General features: G+C 51.5%; 1 protein-coding gene across 1 annotated transcript in view; it reads right to left on the bottom strand.

Annotated features, from left to right (window-relative positions):
* Positions 1 to 17031, bottom strand: part of DNAH9 (dynein axonemal heavy chain 9) — a 163537-nt gene that overhangs the window by 115014 nt on the left and 31492 nt on the right. Inside the window, exons 23-33 of the mRNA XM_056506187.1 lie at positions 16812 to 16972; positions 13123 to 13279; positions 12270 to 12374; positions 10284 to 10441; positions 9820 to 9958; positions 8019 to 8306; positions 7109 to 7319; positions 4906 to 5033; positions 3788 to 3896; positions 3063 to 3210; positions 1243 to 1417 (exon numbers count right to left, since the gene is read on the bottom strand). Coding sequence (XP_056362162.1) covers positions 1243 to 1417; positions 3063 to 3210; positions 3788 to 3896; positions 4906 to 5033; positions 7109 to 7319; positions 8019 to 8306; positions 9820 to 9958; positions 10284 to 10441; positions 12270 to 12374; positions 13123 to 13279; positions 16812 to 16972 — 1779 coding nt within the window. The remainder of the gene's footprint in view (positions 1 to 1242; positions 1418 to 3062; positions 3211 to 3787; positions 3897 to 4905; positions 5034 to 7108; positions 7320 to 8018; positions 8307 to 9819; positions 9959 to 10283; positions 10442 to 12269; positions 12375 to 13122; positions 13280 to 16811; positions 16973 to 17031) is intronic.

Below are 17031 nucleotides of genomic sequence, written 5' to 3'. Positions count from 1 at the left end.
CTAGCAGCACAGTTTGTTCCTGGGGCATCTCCATTAAGTGTCTCCTCCCCATAGCCACCCCCCGGGTTTTTGGGACCAGGTGGGACCAGGGACTGCTCAGCCTTCCTCAGGAAACCTGGCTTTGAACTGAGTGTCCTCTGCAGAGCTCCCTGAGCCACCACACATCAAAAGACCAGAGGATTTGGAAAACACATGATTAGCATCCAGGATTTTGCAGTCTCGTGCTACCCAGAGAGGCAGAATGACTGTAATCTCCTTTCTGCTCTTGTCACAACTCCCCAGCCCGGCAGCACAAAGGGGATGTGCAGTGCTGCTAAAAGCTTTCTCACAGTGCTGGGAGGGGCTGAGCCCTTAAGTGGAGCAGTCCCAGCCCCAGCTCCATTGCCAGAATGGTGTTGAGCTCAAACTGCTTCCTTAACAAAAACCCCATATGGATTTCTGCTAATTTCAGAGCCTGGAAATGGCAAATCTATCATTTGTTTTTATAGAGGGGCCCTGCTCCCCACCAACAAACAGTGGGAAGCCTTCCAGCCTGCTTCTCCTGACATTTCAGCAGCAAAAGGTCACCAGGAAGGGCACCTTCAGCAGGGAGCAATAAACAGCTTTTATATTGGATCATTTTTCATCAGGCTCCCCCTCGCTCGGACGCTGTGTGCTCGCACTCTCCTCCCTGACATTTACAGAGCAGCACAGGCACAGAATCCTCCCAGAGGGATGCTGAGCCTGCTCCCAGCCCTCCTGCCATGCACCCAGCTGTGCCAAGGCCCTGCCATGCCAGGACTGGCTGCTGTGGCACGGGAATGCCATGTCCAAGTGCCACCAGCCACGCTCCAGCCAGAGGAGGGGCTGCAATTCCTCTGCTGAGGCAGCAGCTTGTGCCAGCCCTGCTCCCCAGGCTTAAATTAAAAGTCACCCTGCACTGGCAGAACCAAGGCTGTGGTTTTCCCAGCTGGCACACAGGGAATGGAGGGTTAAACCCTCCACAAGGACCAGGAAAGCTGGTCATGCTCTCCATACATCTCCTCAAGGTGATGGCACCCAGGGAACAGCTTGGCCACTCTCCAGTGTCACCCCCTGCATGATGAGGCCTTTCATGAAAGGGATTGTTTAGTTCAGGCTTCCAGGTCAAACAGCATCACTGACACAGCTTTAGGTCTGGGACAGTAGAAAAAAAGTAGGAAAAAAATAAAAAGGCAATAAAATGACTCTTGAGAGATGCTGATGTGGCACCTTCCTTCTTACCTGGTCCTGGAACATGGACCCACCAAAGGCCCAGACAGCAGCAAAGACAAAGTAAAGTTCATAAAGCTCCTTGGGACAGTCAGGAGGTGTGTTGTCCTCTGTCAGGAAGCATTCCAGGAGGTAACACAGCATCTGAACCATGCTCTGCTCAGGAATGGGAATAATCTTCTTAAATCTGAGGGATGGAAATAGAAAACATAATTGGGAACTAGAATGGGGTGAAGCACCAGGGTTGCTCCCAGCTCAGGAAAGCAAGGCAGGAATGCTTTTCCAGAATATCAGCATTATCCTTGTCAGCAGTGGGTGTCTCATTGAAGAGCACTAAGGGGAGCACCCATCCTCTGCCTGGCCCTGCTGGCACTGCCACACACACACACATAATAACAGTAATCAGAAGTTTCAGGCATTTAAAAACTTTGATCCTCTTGAAAGAAATAAAATGGAGGAGTTGCTAAAGGCAATGATTTCCTGGGAGCACGAGGAGTTCAAAAGCAGTCAAATAGAGCAGTAATAAAATAAAACCTTTCATCTTGCCATTTTACATTCGTTTAAGCTACACTTACAGAATTCCAAACTAATATTGTAGCAGCACTGAAGTCCTCCATAAAGTAATTAGAGCTATTTGAAAGGTTGGTTCTACAATTTCTGAATTAAGCAAGCTACCAAAATACTCAGCTCGGGGCTGGTGCAGCTAATCCTGGGGATTTCATGGTCTGACAATTGCTCAGCAGAGAGAGCTGGAGATGCTCCATGGGCTTTGCTGCCAACAGCTTTAAAGTTTGGGCACCCAGAGAGCAGCTCCCCTGCAAATTCCCAACTTCCAGTCCCAAGGAGCAAGACTGGCACTCAAACAGCTCCTCCTGACACCTCCTTGTTGGGGCTGATGGTGCCCAGGTTTGGGTGTTCACTGACTTTTCTTTTAATTTTCTATTTTTTTTTTATTTTTTAATGAAACTGCAGATATGGGGAGCAAGCAGAGGATAGAGAATCACACAGTTTGGGTTGGAAGGGAACTCCTAAAAGTCATCTATTGCAGCCTCCTGCCATGGCAGGGACACCTCCCACTGTCCCAGGCTGCTCTAAGACCTGTCCCTTGGGCACTGCCAGGGATCCAGGGGCAGCCACAGCTGCTCTGGGCACCCTGTGCCAGGGCCACACCTTCCTCACAGCCAGGAATTTCTTCCTAATACCTAACCTGAATTTCCCCTTGTTCAGTTTAAAACCACCACTCCTTGCTCTGTTTTTCACGTTCAGCCATGGAACACACCCAGGCTGGATGCTCACACAGAGGGACTCAGCTGTGCTCTAATGCTTCAGGAAAGAGATCCAAGAGAGGACTGTCTGCAGCAGTCCCACCCTCTCACACAAACACCAGCTTCCTCCTCATCCCCAAGGGGCAGGGAAAGATGTGGGGAGGGGATAAAAGAAGATCTGCTCTGCATCTTCCACACTCATTCAGCAGTGGTCTGAAATCTGCTCTACTGACCCAAAACTTGTGCAGTGAACTCGGGTCTGGCCAGACACATCAGGAGACTGGGAAGACTTTTCCTTTAGGATGTTCTGGATTTAATTTCCAAGAGATGCAGAACTGATACAAGCACAGGAACCATCAAATCAATATCCAAGGAGAACCAGATCAGACCAACCAAGGATGGGCAGGATTGTGAGCTGCCCCCTCACCCCACAGCTCCTGGAGCTGGAGGCAGTGCCACCCAGGGCTCCTGGGGATAAGGAGGGCCCTGGCCAGCCCTGGAGCACAGCTGCTCTGGGAGGGGTGCCTGCCTGTCCTGGCCAGGGAGACAGGAGCACCCCAGTGGTACCTGCTCCGGAGGGTGTCCAGGCACACAGGCAGGTACTTGTCAAACAGAATGGTCAGGTTGGCTCTCTCAGACTGCACCTCCCTCCTGTCAATCCAGCTGCTCACAGGGGCATTCCAGCCCAGATCTGAGGGGTTGATGTACAGGATCCCTTGAGGTGCAGGAGAAGAGACAAAAGTAAGGACACAGCAGAGGCTCTCCCTTTATCCACCAGAAACTTCCAGCTACTCTCAAACAGCTGGAACCCTGTCAAACACACCTGGTCCCTCATCAGCTGCCCCATTGCAGAGGAGAAACATTAACAGTGAAGGGATGTGACTCAGGAAACCAGGACACCTCTCATGACCTGCCATTGTGCTGCTGAGCCAGATTATTGCTCTGGGCCCCAGACACCAGGGGACACCTCCATTCCCTGTTCCCATGCACTGCTCCAGAGGATCAGGAGCTCTTTGGGATAGGGGCTGCTCTCTGCTCATCAGGCCCACCCAGACTGGCCAGGAGTGTTCTCTGAGCAGTGCTGCAGCAGCAGCAGGAACACCCCCAGCACACCCCACGACAATGACAGACCCCACGTGGGCTCAGGATCCTCAGGGTGTCCATGAGCTTCAGGAACACACCCTGCACACCACAGGCAGCCTGGCAGCTGGCAGAGGCACCAAGCTGGCCAACAGAACACTGCAGCAGCCCTGGCTGGCCCTGCAGCGAGGGGCAGCCCCAGCAGGACTCACCTGCCCGGGACACGGTGGCCGGGGTGGCCGAGCGCAGGTGGCTGATCTCGAACAGCAGCCTCATGCTGGGGCTCAGGGGGATCCTCTCGTTGCTGGCCAGGGTCAGCACCTGCATGGGCAGACAGACAGACAGACAGACAGCCTCAAACCCTCCCAGAACAGGCATGGAGAGCGTTCAGCACCTGGCACTGCTGAGCTTGGCTGCCCAGCCCGGCTGCCCACGGCCCCAGCTGTGTCCAGCAGGACAAGGAGGATTCTGCCCCTCTGCCCCACCTGCAGAGCTGCCCCAGCCCTGGGCCCAGCACAGCAGGACCTGGAGCTGCTGGAGATCCAGAGGAGGCTCCAGGATGATCAGAGGATGGAGCAGCTCTGTTAGCTCTCAGACAGGCTGAGAAAACTGGGGGTGTTCAGCCTGAAGAAGGATCTGGGGTGACCTTCCTGTGGCTTTTTGGTACCTGAAGGGGCTCCAAGAGAGCAGGAGAGAGACTTGGGACAAGGGATGGAGGGAAGGACACAGGGAATGGCTCCCACTGCCAGAGGGCAGGGCTGGATGGGATATTGGGCAGGAATTGTTCCCTGGGAGGGTGGGCAGGCCCTGGCACAGGGTGCCCAGAGCAGCTGTGGCTGCCCCTGGATACCTGGCAGTGCCCAAGGGACAGGGCTTAGAGCAGCCTGGGACAGTGGGAGGTGTCCCTGCCATGGCAGAAGGTGGGGTGGGATGAGCTTTAAGATCCCTTCCAACCCAAACCATTCTGTGATGCAGTGACATGATTTCTGACAGGCATAGAATGGTCCTTCTCTCCTCCACAACCCAGAAACCAAAGCAGTCCCTCAGGGTGGGGAAAAGACACAGAATTATGCCCCTACCCTACTTTTAAAGGGCCTAATGTTATAATCAGGATATTTGCAATTACTCATGAGTGTGGCTCTCCAGAAAAGGGAAATTCCAATGAAAACAAGCCCTAAGTTATTTCCCTCATGCACCATTGCCTTTATGCAATATTGTTTGGTGTGTCTGAAGAAACACAGCTCCAGGAGATGTTATTACAACCTGCATTTCCCCCAGGCTGAATCACACCCAACAAGGAATACCTGTTTCTTTACCTGACATCCATTACCTTATTATCATCCATCACAGTGTTAAGAGATTCAATCCACATTGGATCAATATCTCCATCTAGTACCATCCACTTGGGACCATCATGTGAGATGTTGGCCAGCTCTCTCATGATTGATGAGAACAGTCCTGGGAGGGTGACACCAATATGTTAATGAACATTGAAGTTGTCACCTGCTCTAACAGATTTTTCCAGCAACTTCCTAAAAATTATGCTTTCCCCTCAAACATTCATAACTCTTTGCATCTGGACATAAATAATACTATATAACGATATCTGCTTTGAAGAAAAAATGTATTATCAGTTATTATCACTGAGAATGACTGTGGGCCTACATGAGCTTCACTTCCACTGAAAGCTGTAAGACACAGGAAAAATGAAGAGCAGATACTCAGAGGAAAAAAACCCCACACACTACACAATGCAGAGAAAACCATCTGAATATGCCTTGGAAAATCTTATATCTGGGCTTTTTTTTTCCTGTGGCTTGAAGTATATCAGGAAAATCAAGATGCTTTAAACACTGGGTCATGGCTTCAGTGAGACTGAGGGGAGAACAAGCCCTGACTGACATTGAGTGACAGAACACAATGTCAGTAAAATCAAGGAGACAGAGAATATACAGAGTCTCAAGGGGAGTAAATAATGAATGCTAGGAAGAGCGAGAAGCTGGGAACAGAGCAGAAGTACTGCAGGGCAAATGAGAGCTCCACAAAACCATCACTCTCCTCCACACGAGGAAATACCCAGGGAAAGGCTGGGCTGCATGAAGAACACCAGGCAAACATTACAAACAGCCTCTCATGGTGAATGGTGACAGGAATGTTTTGGTTTCTGCAGGACCAGCTGCTCCCTCGTGACCAGGGTCAGGAGGCGCTGGTGGCGCTGCATGACCCCAGCAAAGCCTGGGCACAGAAATGCAGAACAGCTCAGCTGCACAGCCAGGGGCTGGGGTCAGACATGGCACCCCCTGCTCTGCCTGGGCTCCATCCCTGTGCACACAGCCTGGCAACACTCCAGCACCAGCAGCTCCTGCCTGGAGCATCACACACCACTGCTCCTCTCCCAGCCTCGGGCATCCACTCCACAGAGGGCTCTTGGGATTTGATACAAGAGTTTGGTTCTACAAATAACACTTTTAGGATTCCCTTGTGGGACCTTTTTCCACCTAACATGTATAAACTTTCCAGCTGCTGGCAGTGACATGAGTGACAGGATGAACTCGGGAAAAGGAGGAGCTGATCCATAAGAGGACTGCTGAAAATGGCCTGGCTGCTCTTTGACAAGAAACATTTTCAGGAATGGTTAATGCAGAAGACATCTGCCTTGAGCCATCAGAGAGGAGTCCTGTAAGTTCTCTTGAAACATTAGAGGATTGAGAACAGCCACCTGCCAATGTCTCTCCTGCTGTCCAGTGCCACCCACAGTCCCTGATCCACAATCCCCAACGTGCAGCTCTCTGCAGGGTGCTGCCTACATCCCACACTTCTCTCTGTCACTTTGATTTAGGGTCCCCAATCACAATTAAAAAGAAATTAACCCAGGCACTGGAGCAGAGCAGGGGGCAGGGGAGGTGGTGGCAGCTCCTCTCCTGGAGACCTCTGGCCGAGGATGATTTATGGAGCTGTCCTCCCCCACCTCCCTCAGTTCCCAGCACAGCCACTCAGGGAATCAAAGCTGCCTTTCTGGATTAGTCACAACCCAACGTTTTCACTCCACATCTCTGAAATCTTTCAGCAGGTTTTAAATGCTCATCTCATCCTCCTCAGGAGCAATTAGCATCAATAGCCTGGCAAATGCCATGTGCTAGAGATCAGGCAGGGATATTTAGTGGAAAAACATCTCTCACAGGCTGCTGGGAGTGTCCAGACAGAAACCTGGTAATGGCACTTTTGGGGGGTCCTAGTGCACAGCACAGGGCAGGAGGGAATCCTCTTCTTCAGCAGCCCAGCCCAAAAAACAGCCTGTCCCAGTTAGGAATTGAGAAGTGTTAATGGACATGACAATTATCCTTATGGCAAAAGGCTCAATTCCCAAAGAGCTGTGACACCCTATATGCCCTTCCAACAGCAAACCCTCACACTGGGAGCAGCACCTGGGCTGTGAGACCCGCACACAGAGACCCATCCTCGTGCTGCCACTCAGCAGCTTCATTAAAAACTCCCTTTTTTATCTCCAAATTCAGCCATGAAGAGACACTTACCATCTCTCCACTCTCTGGTTGCTGGGTTAATGATGCCAAAGAGCTCATCATTGGTGACTGCCTTGGGGTTGAGGTCTGTCCACACAGGGCGGCGCTTCATCCTCTGGTAGCTCCTGTGCAGGGACCTGAGCACCTGGGACTTGCCTGTGCCTGCAGCTCCCACCACGAACACGGAGTGCCGGACACCGAGCAGCTCCTCCAGCTGCACCACCTGGGGAGACAGCCCAGGGCTCAGACAGGGATGGCAAACTGGAGATCAGATGTGCAAAACCTGGGATAGTGCAAGGAGTCCCTGCCCATGGCAGCAGGGTGGAATGAGATGTCCTTTAATGTCCTTTCCAAGCCAAACCATTCTGTGAAACCAGCTCTCATTGGGACTCTTGGATGGAAATTTGTGACCCAGACACACAAAGGGATTTGACCCTGAAGTTGGTTTGACCACTCTAACAGTGATGGGTGAAATCCTGAGCAGGCAGACAAACCTCCAGCACTGCTCAGATGTGACAGCCACCAGCCAGGGAGGCTCAGCACTCCACGGGCTGAGTGTGCAGGAGCCTATGAGAGCCAGGCTCTGTAAATCCAAGGAGGAGGCAGAGCTGGATTTAGGAGCAGTCAGACCCAGCATAGCTGACTGTCCTCCAGCAAGGTCTGTCTGCAAGGGGATTATTGTGGCTGCCCCATCCCTGGAACTGTCCAAGATGAGGTGAACAGGGCTTGGGAGAAGCTTGGGATAGTGGAAGTGTCCCTGCCCATGGCAAAGGGACACGAGCTGAGCTTTAAGGTCCCTTCCAACCCAAACCATTCTGTGATTCTGTGATGGTGCAGAGCCCTTCTGAAGAAGCCAAGCTGGCTGAGAAAACCCAGCTGAGCTGCTGATGGTGCAGGTAGAGCAGAACATCCTTGGTCTCACCTTGAGCACAAAGCTGTCCTCGGGCTGCAGCCGCAGCTCCAGCACCGCCTCCTTCACCACGGCCTCCAAACGCAGGTCACGCCTGCGAGGCACGTCCAGAGCAGGGAACAGGTCCCCAAGCAGCCCCAGGAACACTGGCATGTCATCTGTCACCAGCTTGGGGACGTTGAAGTCGCGCAGGGCGCGCATCAGCACCTGCTCCTCGGGGCGCCCGGGCTCCGCGCGCTTCAGCGAGCCGGCCACCACCAGCACGGACTTGATGGCCCGCAGCCCCCAGTCATAGTGATCCTGCAGGGGCAAGGAGGAAATAAAAACTGCACTGGGCTTGTGCCTAGAGCCAGGCAGGGGTAAGAACCAGCAGGCCCAGCTGCCAGAGCAGGCAGCAATGGAAATGCAGCCAAATTCATTATTTGTGTCGTGGCCTGAGACCTCCAGCAGCCTGAGTCACCTGGTCTCCATTTCAGAAGGAGCTTCCCACCAGGGAGAGCACTAAGGAGCCAAATAATTCAGCTGTTCATGCCATCACCTGGGCTCAGAGCTGGCACTAAGTCAGCAGTAGGGCTTGCACTCTGGAGACCTAAGCAATTTTCCCCCCTAGACCCTAAAGCAGTTTGCTTGGCCTTTGTGCAGGTTAAGCAAGGCCTGCCAGAGCCCTGGATCTGCAGGAGCTGCTGAAGTAGAAGGCTTGTTAGTCCACCCTGAGGCCTCAGACACCCAAATTTCTCCATCACCAGGTTCCCAGCCTGGGACAATCCACCAAGCAGGGGCAGGAGGACAGTGCTGGAAAGGAATCCTAGAGATGCAAGAGAGGAACTCCCAAGCCAACAAGCAAGTCTTTCTATTTCTGCTCCACGAAGACCCTGCAGAGCACAGCCCAACAGCTTGTCTGCTTTGTGTGGAAGGCCACAGCTCCCCCAGGGTCTCCAGCTGCACAGCACAAAGCTGTGACCAGGCAGAAACCCACCCAAGCTCATGCTTCCACAGCCAAGATCAGGTTTTCCAGCTGGAGTTCTGATTCAACTCACCCCAGCTTTGACCTATACAGACAAGTTAAGATCTGATTAACCAGAGTTTTGCATTGGAGGTGACCTTGCATGGCCAACACTTGACATGAAAGAGAATATTTATATATTTAGTTGGACTAAGAGAAGAGCAGTCATCATGAGCCCCTTGCAGGCAGGAGACTAAATAGGACTAAGAACTGGAAAGCAAAGGGCCACTGAATACTGCCCCAACCATGGTGGCATTTGAGGCTTTTGAAAAATCTCTCTCACTAATGCAGCTGGTCAAGTGCTTCTGTCCCAGCAGATCCTCCAGGACAGCAGCTTGAAAATGTCATTGCTCTGGTGATCACAAACCCTCCCTTCCCCAGCAACTGCCACAGAGGCAGTCAGTAAATGAAACTTGTGAAGCTTCAGCCATGGAGATGCATGGCACTGTCACATCCTGATTTTGGGGATCTAGAGCAGAGTGTCTCATCCTGATTTCGGGGGACCTAGAGCAGAGTGTCACATCCTGATTTTGGGGGGCTTTAGAGCAGAGTGTCACATCCTTGATTTCGGGGGATCTAGAGCAGAGTGTCACATCCTGATTTCGGGGGATCTAGAGCAGAGTGTCACATCCCTGATTTTGGGATCTAGAGCAGAGTGTCTCATCCTGATTTTGGGGATCTAGAGCAGTGTCACATCCCTGATTTTGGGTTTGGGGGTCTAGAGCAGAGTGTCACATCCCTGATTGTGGGGATCTAGAGCAGAATGTCACATCCTGATTTTGGGGACCCAGAGCACAGCAGAGGGCTCACCTGCTTGGACAGGAGCTCCTTGCAGAGTTGGTAGAGGGTGATGAACTTCCTGGCCAGGGCCCGGGCCTCGAGGAAGCCCTCGGCCACCAACATAATCTCACAGATGAGCTCAAAGTCTGGCACAACCATTGCACAGGGCCTAGGGAGACAGGCAGGAGAGGACTGCAGAGCAAGTGCTGAGTGCAGAGCTGGAGGGCAGTGGATCTGTAGCTTTATCTTGCAGGTCCTCTCCAGTGAGGCACTGGAGACTCTCCCAGTCTGCCCACACTGCCTTTCCCATGGCACAGGACACAGCCCCCTTGTCCTCCCTGTGCATTCCCTGATCCAGACTTGGTGCACAAAGCTGAAACCATCTGTGAATCCCCAGAGTGACGGTATTGCCCAATAAAATGAGGCTTGGCTGTTGCAAAAGACAATTTCTGCCAGTTTTGCTACACAGGTCACAAAACCCAACCTCGACTCACCTGAAGAGAGCTTTTAAATTCTCAGGTAGCTCGGTTCGTCCTGCATAACCAGGGTTCATGGTGATGAAAATCCCCACTGAGGGGACCAGCTTAATGTCTTCTCCCAGAAAATTGAAGGATTTCTTCTTCTCCCGGATTGCATCCTGCACACTTTTCACCTAGGAACCAAGGCAGTGCTTAGTGCTGGTGTGCAGGTATGAAAAACCCCAGACAGCACTGCTGCCCTCCCTACACTTGGGCCACAACTGGGGCTTGTCTCTGCTCTGGTTTGGGTTTTTACTGACCATATAAAGCTTTCTACACTGTTTGGGGTAAATCTGTGTGTCTCCCATCACAGTGTAAGTCTGACAAAGCAGAAAAGGGCTGAAGAGACTGCACAGTCAAACTGAAAAAAGTTGCAAGAGTTTGCTACATAAGACACTTGGCAGATCTCTGCTACTTGTCTGATTGCAGCTTTGTTCTTCTCATCCCCCACTCTTCAAAGAGAGTGAGTCCATCACAGCCAGACCAGTTCATTCCCCACCTTCCATTCCCATGGAGTGAGTCCATCACAGCCAGACCAGTTCATTCCTCACTTTCCATTCCCATGGAGTGAGTCCATCACAGCCAGACCAGTTCATTCCTCACTTTCCATTCCCATGGAGTGAGTCCATCACAGCCAGACCAGTTCATTCCTCACTTTCCATTCCCATGGAGTGAGTCCATTACAGCCAGACCAGCTCATTCCCCACCTTCCATTCCCATGGAGTGAGTCCATTACAGCCAGACCGTTCATTCCCTACCTCCCATTCCCATGGAGTGAGTCCATCACAGCCAGACCAGTTCATTCCCCACCTTCCATTCCCATGGAGTGAGTCCATGACAACCAGACCACCTCACTGCCCACTTTTCATTCCCATGGAGTCACAGAATTCACAGAATCACTGGGTTGGAAGAGACCTTCCAGACCAAGTCCACCCCATGCCCTAACACCTTAACTGACCCATGGCACTGTGTGCCACATCCAGTCTATTTTTAAACTCATTCAGGGATGGGGACTCCACCACCTCCCCAGGCATTCCAGTACTTGATCACCCTTTTTTGTGTTTTCCTAAACAGGAAACACAGCCAGACCACCTCAGTGCCCATCCTTCACTGAAGTCCACTACAGCCAGACCCTCCTCCCCACCTTCCCGCGGGAGCAGTTCCTCACAGCCAGCTCAGCTCCCAGATAACACCACTCCAGGAGGGAGGAATCTCTGCCCTGCCCTAAACTCACCGTTTGCCACCTTAAAGCAAAGCAATTAAGGGAGTTTCTCAGTGTAAGGACCCTCACCGACACGAGCTGCATGACAGAGGCAGCCAATTAACATCGCCATGGTTACCCTGCAATAGCAGAGAGGCGATGATGGAGTGACAGCCCTGCTCAGACACCACCTCCAGCCAGCAGCCACGGAATCATTAGCAGCTGAGTCATACCTGGGCTTCTTTTGTTCAGCTTCCCCTTTTATTTTAAGATCCTCAAAGACGTTTTTCAATGACAACTTTAAACTAGAACCTGATGGAAGGGAAATGGAGAGGGAAGGACACACAGACGCCTGTACCTGCCTGGGATTTCTTTGGGACATCACATGAGGTACAATGATGAGAAAAAGAGAGATAAGAGTGAGGAGTTCGTGGAGGGGTTCAGAACAATTCCTTTGAACAAAACATTTACTGAAGTGTAGAAACTTCTGGGCTCTAGACTTTAATTTCTGCAATGCCAAGCCCCAAAGTGTGTCTAGGAAGAATTCAGCACCTCAGTCAAACACTGGGATTCCACAACCTGAACTCGCAGCTGACATTTGGGACCACAGAAACTTTCAAATTGGCAACTCAATTTTCAGCACTGAAGTCCCCCAAGACTCAAACCCTTCTGTTCTGGCTCTCCGGGGGGAAAGAGAAAATGGAAAAGGGAAAAGCAAAAGGGGCTGGCTTGTATTTATCCACAAGCTTTTCTCCACTTACCTGTACAGCAACCACAGAAAGGACCTCAACTGAGATCCTGTTAAATTCATCAAAACAGCCCCAGGCTCCTGTCTGGGAAAGGCCTTTGTAAATATTCCCACAAGACTGAAAAGAAAAAAAATAAAATAAAATTACAAGAGTGAAATCACAAACGGAATCAACTCTGGCAAAAAATGGATTTGATTTCCCTGCCTGTTTATTTATAGCAATTTACAGTCTATTGTGGGTATTTAGAAAAGTGCACGGGAGCAGCAGGCACAACTCAATTATAATATTTATAGCTCTGCACAGTTTGCCACTTGATTTGCTAATTGCACTCTCAACATCTCTGCACTCTGGTTCCATCCAAAGGTCACCTGGGCTGAGTTACTGACAGCCCCACACCCATGAGAGGCCTCAGTGGATAAAATATGATCCAAGGCCACCAAACCCACTGCCCACGGAGAGCAGAGGGATCAGCCTCATGACCCAGCACTGGCCTCATCCCGGGAGAGGATTCTGAGAAACCAGGAGAGGTATCTCCCATGCCTGGGACAGGTAGCCTGTGGGTCAGGAGAGGGGAAATGGATCAGCACAGCCTCGGTCTAGATAGAACAGGCCAGAATTTGTGAAGAATTTCATGTGGAACCCAACTCCAGAAGAAAAGGGAAAGGTGGAGCAGGGCAGAGAACACAGCTCAGGTCTCTTCCTGCTCAAGAACCTGGTACAAGCCTTAGAGGTGACAGGGAGGAGGAGGAAAAGCTGCTCATCAGGAAGGGAGCAGCAGGGATGTGAGGAGTGGGGATGGATCAGAGCAAGCCCAGCTGGGTAACTCCCCCCAGCAGCCCCAGCAGCCCAGCCTGGGCAGCAGTACCTTGTAGTCCATCTGCTCAGAGCAGTTGAACACGTACACCATGATGCCCAGGGCGCGGCCCAAGTCCTTGGTGGTCTCTGTCTTGCCGGTGCCAGCAGGGCCAGCAGGGGCCCCGCTCATGGTCAGGTGCAGAGACTGGGTCAGGGTGATGTAACACCTGCACAGGGCAAGGGAAAGGGGGAGAGAGACTGAGCTGGGTGCCACAGGTCACTGCAGAGCCCGTGCCCTCCTTTGGGACAGCTCTGTGTGCGCGGCCACGCTGAAATCCTCGTGGGCACTGACAACCTCCCCTGCCCTGCTGGGACTTCTCCAGCACCTCAGAATCAGAAAGGCTGGAAAAGACCTGCAAGAGCATCAAATCCAGCAAGGACAGCACCAGCACCTTGTTCACCACTAAACCACATCCTTTAGTGCCACATCCATGTGTTTTTTGAACAGCTTCAGGGATGGTGATTCCATCACTGCCCAGGGCAGCCTTTGCCAGGGTTTGACAACACTTCCAGTGAGGAATTTTTCCTAATAGCCAATCTGAATGTTGCCTGGATGCTGTTTCCTCTCATCCTGTCCCTTGTTCTCTGGGAGCAGAGCCTGACACCCACCTGTCAGGGAGATGCAGAGAGTGAGAAGGTCCCTCCTGAGCCCTCTTTCCTCCAGGAAAGTTCCCCAGCTCCCTCAGTGGCTCCTCAAATCCAAGAGATCCACATCTCCCAGCCCCTTCACTCCAGGCTGAGTTCCTTTGGACTGTCACACTCAGTGACACTGGGCATGGCCAGGACAGGTCAGCTTTTGTGAAAGATCTTCCTCTGGCTCCCCAGTGCCACTCAGCCCAAAGGATCCTGTTCCCCAGCACAAGGAACAGGGAACTCTGATGGCCCAGGAATGATTCCACACAATGCCCCCAAAGCCTCTCCACCAGGCTGATGGTGGATCCCAGGGAGGTGCCCACATGTGGGTGTCTGTTCCCCTGTAGAAATCACCATGGACAACACAGGTGACCAGAACCACCTGAGATGCTCACAGCCACTGAAGCACCACACAGAGTGTAAAGGTATGAGAAGGGATCCACAGGAGATTTGCAGACATCTGCATGGGCAGATGGGACAACTCAGAGCACCTCATGTCACTGTCTGTGTCCCCAGTGAGATGGGTACCAGTGGCAGATGTGTCCTTCAGGACAAGATGAAAGCTCTGGGACTGCAGGGTGTGGACACCTGCCCAGGCAGGCACCCACCATGAGCATCTTCACCTGGGGGCTGCACCCTGGGATCTGAGGCACAAACACCCCAGAGGGTAAAACTGCACAATACCAAACCAAGTGAGAACTGTAGTTCTGCCACTGGATTGCTGGGACATGGGGGAAAACAAGAGGGATGTGGGCACCCCAAGTGAACCCCTCCTTGCCTGGCAGCTCTGTCTGCAGCTGCCTGGCACACCCCAGACGTGAGGGACTTCCCCTGATGCCTTAGGATTTTGTCTTTTCTATTTTTCATATCTTTGTAATCCTGCAGTTCTTTAGCATATAACTCTAAACTCCCTATCCAGTGTCAGCTGCTGCTCTCCCACATTGGTCAGATACAACAATTCCTCTCTAGGCTGGGAATCAAGGACACCTCACTGCCTCAGGCTCTGAGAGATGGAAAGAAAACTGAGTTGGGGGAGCAAACTTGGAGTAAATGGCTTCATTACCTGAAGCTGTAATTGGAAGATTAACCCCTGTCTTAGGTGGCAATACAGGATGTAACCAGCAGTGTGCATTCTATCATCATAAAAATCTGGATGGGGCAGTTAAACCAGGTGAGGCAGTGCTATTTATTTTTCCACAGCCCATCCTCCCCCCAGGAGATATCTCCTGTTAATGGCCAGTGAGTCCCAGGGCATGACTGATAAAATTCCATCATCCCACTGGGAGATGCTCCAGCCAGGGGAGGAGCCAAGCCTTTCCTACCCAGATAAAAACTGACATTTTGGACACCAAGGGACCTTCTTTCCACTGGATTCCAGAGGAAAGCCAGACCTTTGCACATCATCCCTGGAGCTTCAGAGGAAACTGCACCTTCTCCAGGAGCACTGCTCCAGCTGAACCACATCTGCCCCTGCAGGAGGATGCAGCCACCATTGAATGGGACTGTGCCAACACCCTGACTGACTGATGGGTGTCAGCTTGGATTCTGACTCTGGCAGGGGTTGGGATTGTTCTTTGTAATACTGCATTTCTATTTTAATTTTCCTAGTAAAGAACTGTTATTCCTAATTCCCATATATTTGTCTGAGAGCCCCTTCATTTCAAAATTATAATAATTTGAAGTGGGGGGTTTACATTTTCCATTTCAAAATGAGGCTTCTGCCTTTATTGGCAGACACCTGTTTTTCAAACCAAGATAACCCACAATATACAAATGGACTAAGCTTATAAAAGTGTGAAAACCCCGTTGTCCATTTTGGGTGTAACCCCTGGGGAGCTTTGACAGCCTGAAATGTACCTGAAGGCCCTTCAATAAATAGAACTGCTTTTTATTCCCTTAGTTTAGTCTGACCTGTGGCCCCACCTGTCGGTTAGGGGGGTGATGAGGAGCTGGGGGAAGTTGCCCAGGTGTTGTTGGCTACTCCTGGGAACCAGGGAAAAAGCAGCCTTGAAGCTTTGCCTTTCTCAAGCTGCTCAAGGACAAGGAATTATAACAATGATTATGCACCTGCAGGGTGTGTGAGGGGTGTGATGTTTTGCAAAAGTACCTTTTTAGAGAGGTGTTGCCTTCTTTGACCAATGAGTCTTTTCTATTTTATATTACACAAATTATGCTATAGAAGTGTAGTGTTTCTTTAAATAAAGCTCTCTCTGTCTTTTGCTTCTCCATTACAAGAGGAACTATGTTGCATTATCCTTTTCACTGCTCCTATAGCCTTAAAATGAAACACCCAGGTGCTCTCATCTGTCTGTCAGGGGGGTGATGACCAGGTATTCTCACCTGTTGGTGTCCTGGTTGGAAGGACAGGTGTCTGCCAATAAAGGCAGAAGCTTCTCTTTGAAATGGAGAATGTAAACCCCCTTCCTCCCAATTATTACAATTTTGAAATTAAGGGGCTCTCAGGCAAAGATATGGGAATTAGGAATAACAGTTCTTTACTAGAAAAATTAAAATAGAAATACAGTATTACACAGAACAATCCCAAACCCTGCCAGAGTCAGAATCCAAGCTGTCAGTCAGTCAGGGTGTTGGCACAGTCCCATTCAATGGTGGCTGCATCCTCCTGCAGGGGCAGATGTGGTTCAGCTGGAGCAGTGCTCCTGGAGAAGGTGCAGTTTCCTCTGAAGCTCCAGGGATGATGTGCAAAGGTCTGGCTTTCCTCTGGAATCCAGTGGAAAGAAGGTCCCTTGGTGTCCAAAATGTCAGTTTTTATCTGGGTAGGAAAGGCTTGGCTCCTCCCCTGGCTGGAGCATCTCCCAGTGGGATGATGGAATTTTATCAGTCATACCCTGGGACTCACTGGCCATGAACAGGAGATATCTCCTGGAGGGAGGATGGGCTGTGGGAAGATAAAGATGATTGCCCAGCTGGTTTAAAGATGGCCCATGAGCAGATAATGTGTGCCAGGAGATCAGGGTCACTGCCCCACCTGGTTTTAACAGAATTCACATTTCTAGCCACATCATCCAGCACAGGGTCAGGGGGGCGTTGCCCAGGGGCTCTCACCTGTCAGTCAGGGGGGTGATGACCAGCCGGGGGGTGTTGCCCAGGTACTCGTAGCTGTACAGGAACTGGGCGTCGCAGATGCTGGCCCAGCAGTGCCGCTCCTCGTCCGCCCAGCGGTGCCGCAGCTGCGACAGCCACAGGAACGCCTGGCCACTGTCCACCTGCAGCGGGCCACCAGCACGTCAGGGAGGGCAGGGCTGCCAGCACACACGGCTCAGGG

The sequence above is a fragment of the Oenanthe melanoleuca genome, chromosome 18 (assembly GCF_029582105.1).
Source record: "Oenanthe melanoleuca isolate GR-GAL-2019-014 chromosome 18, OMel1.0, whole genome shotgun sequence".
Taxonomy (NCBI): Eukaryota; Metazoa; Chordata; class Aves; order Passeriformes; family Muscicapidae; genus Oenanthe; species Oenanthe melanoleuca.
This window is presented reverse-complemented; position numbering and strand designations above follow the sequence as displayed.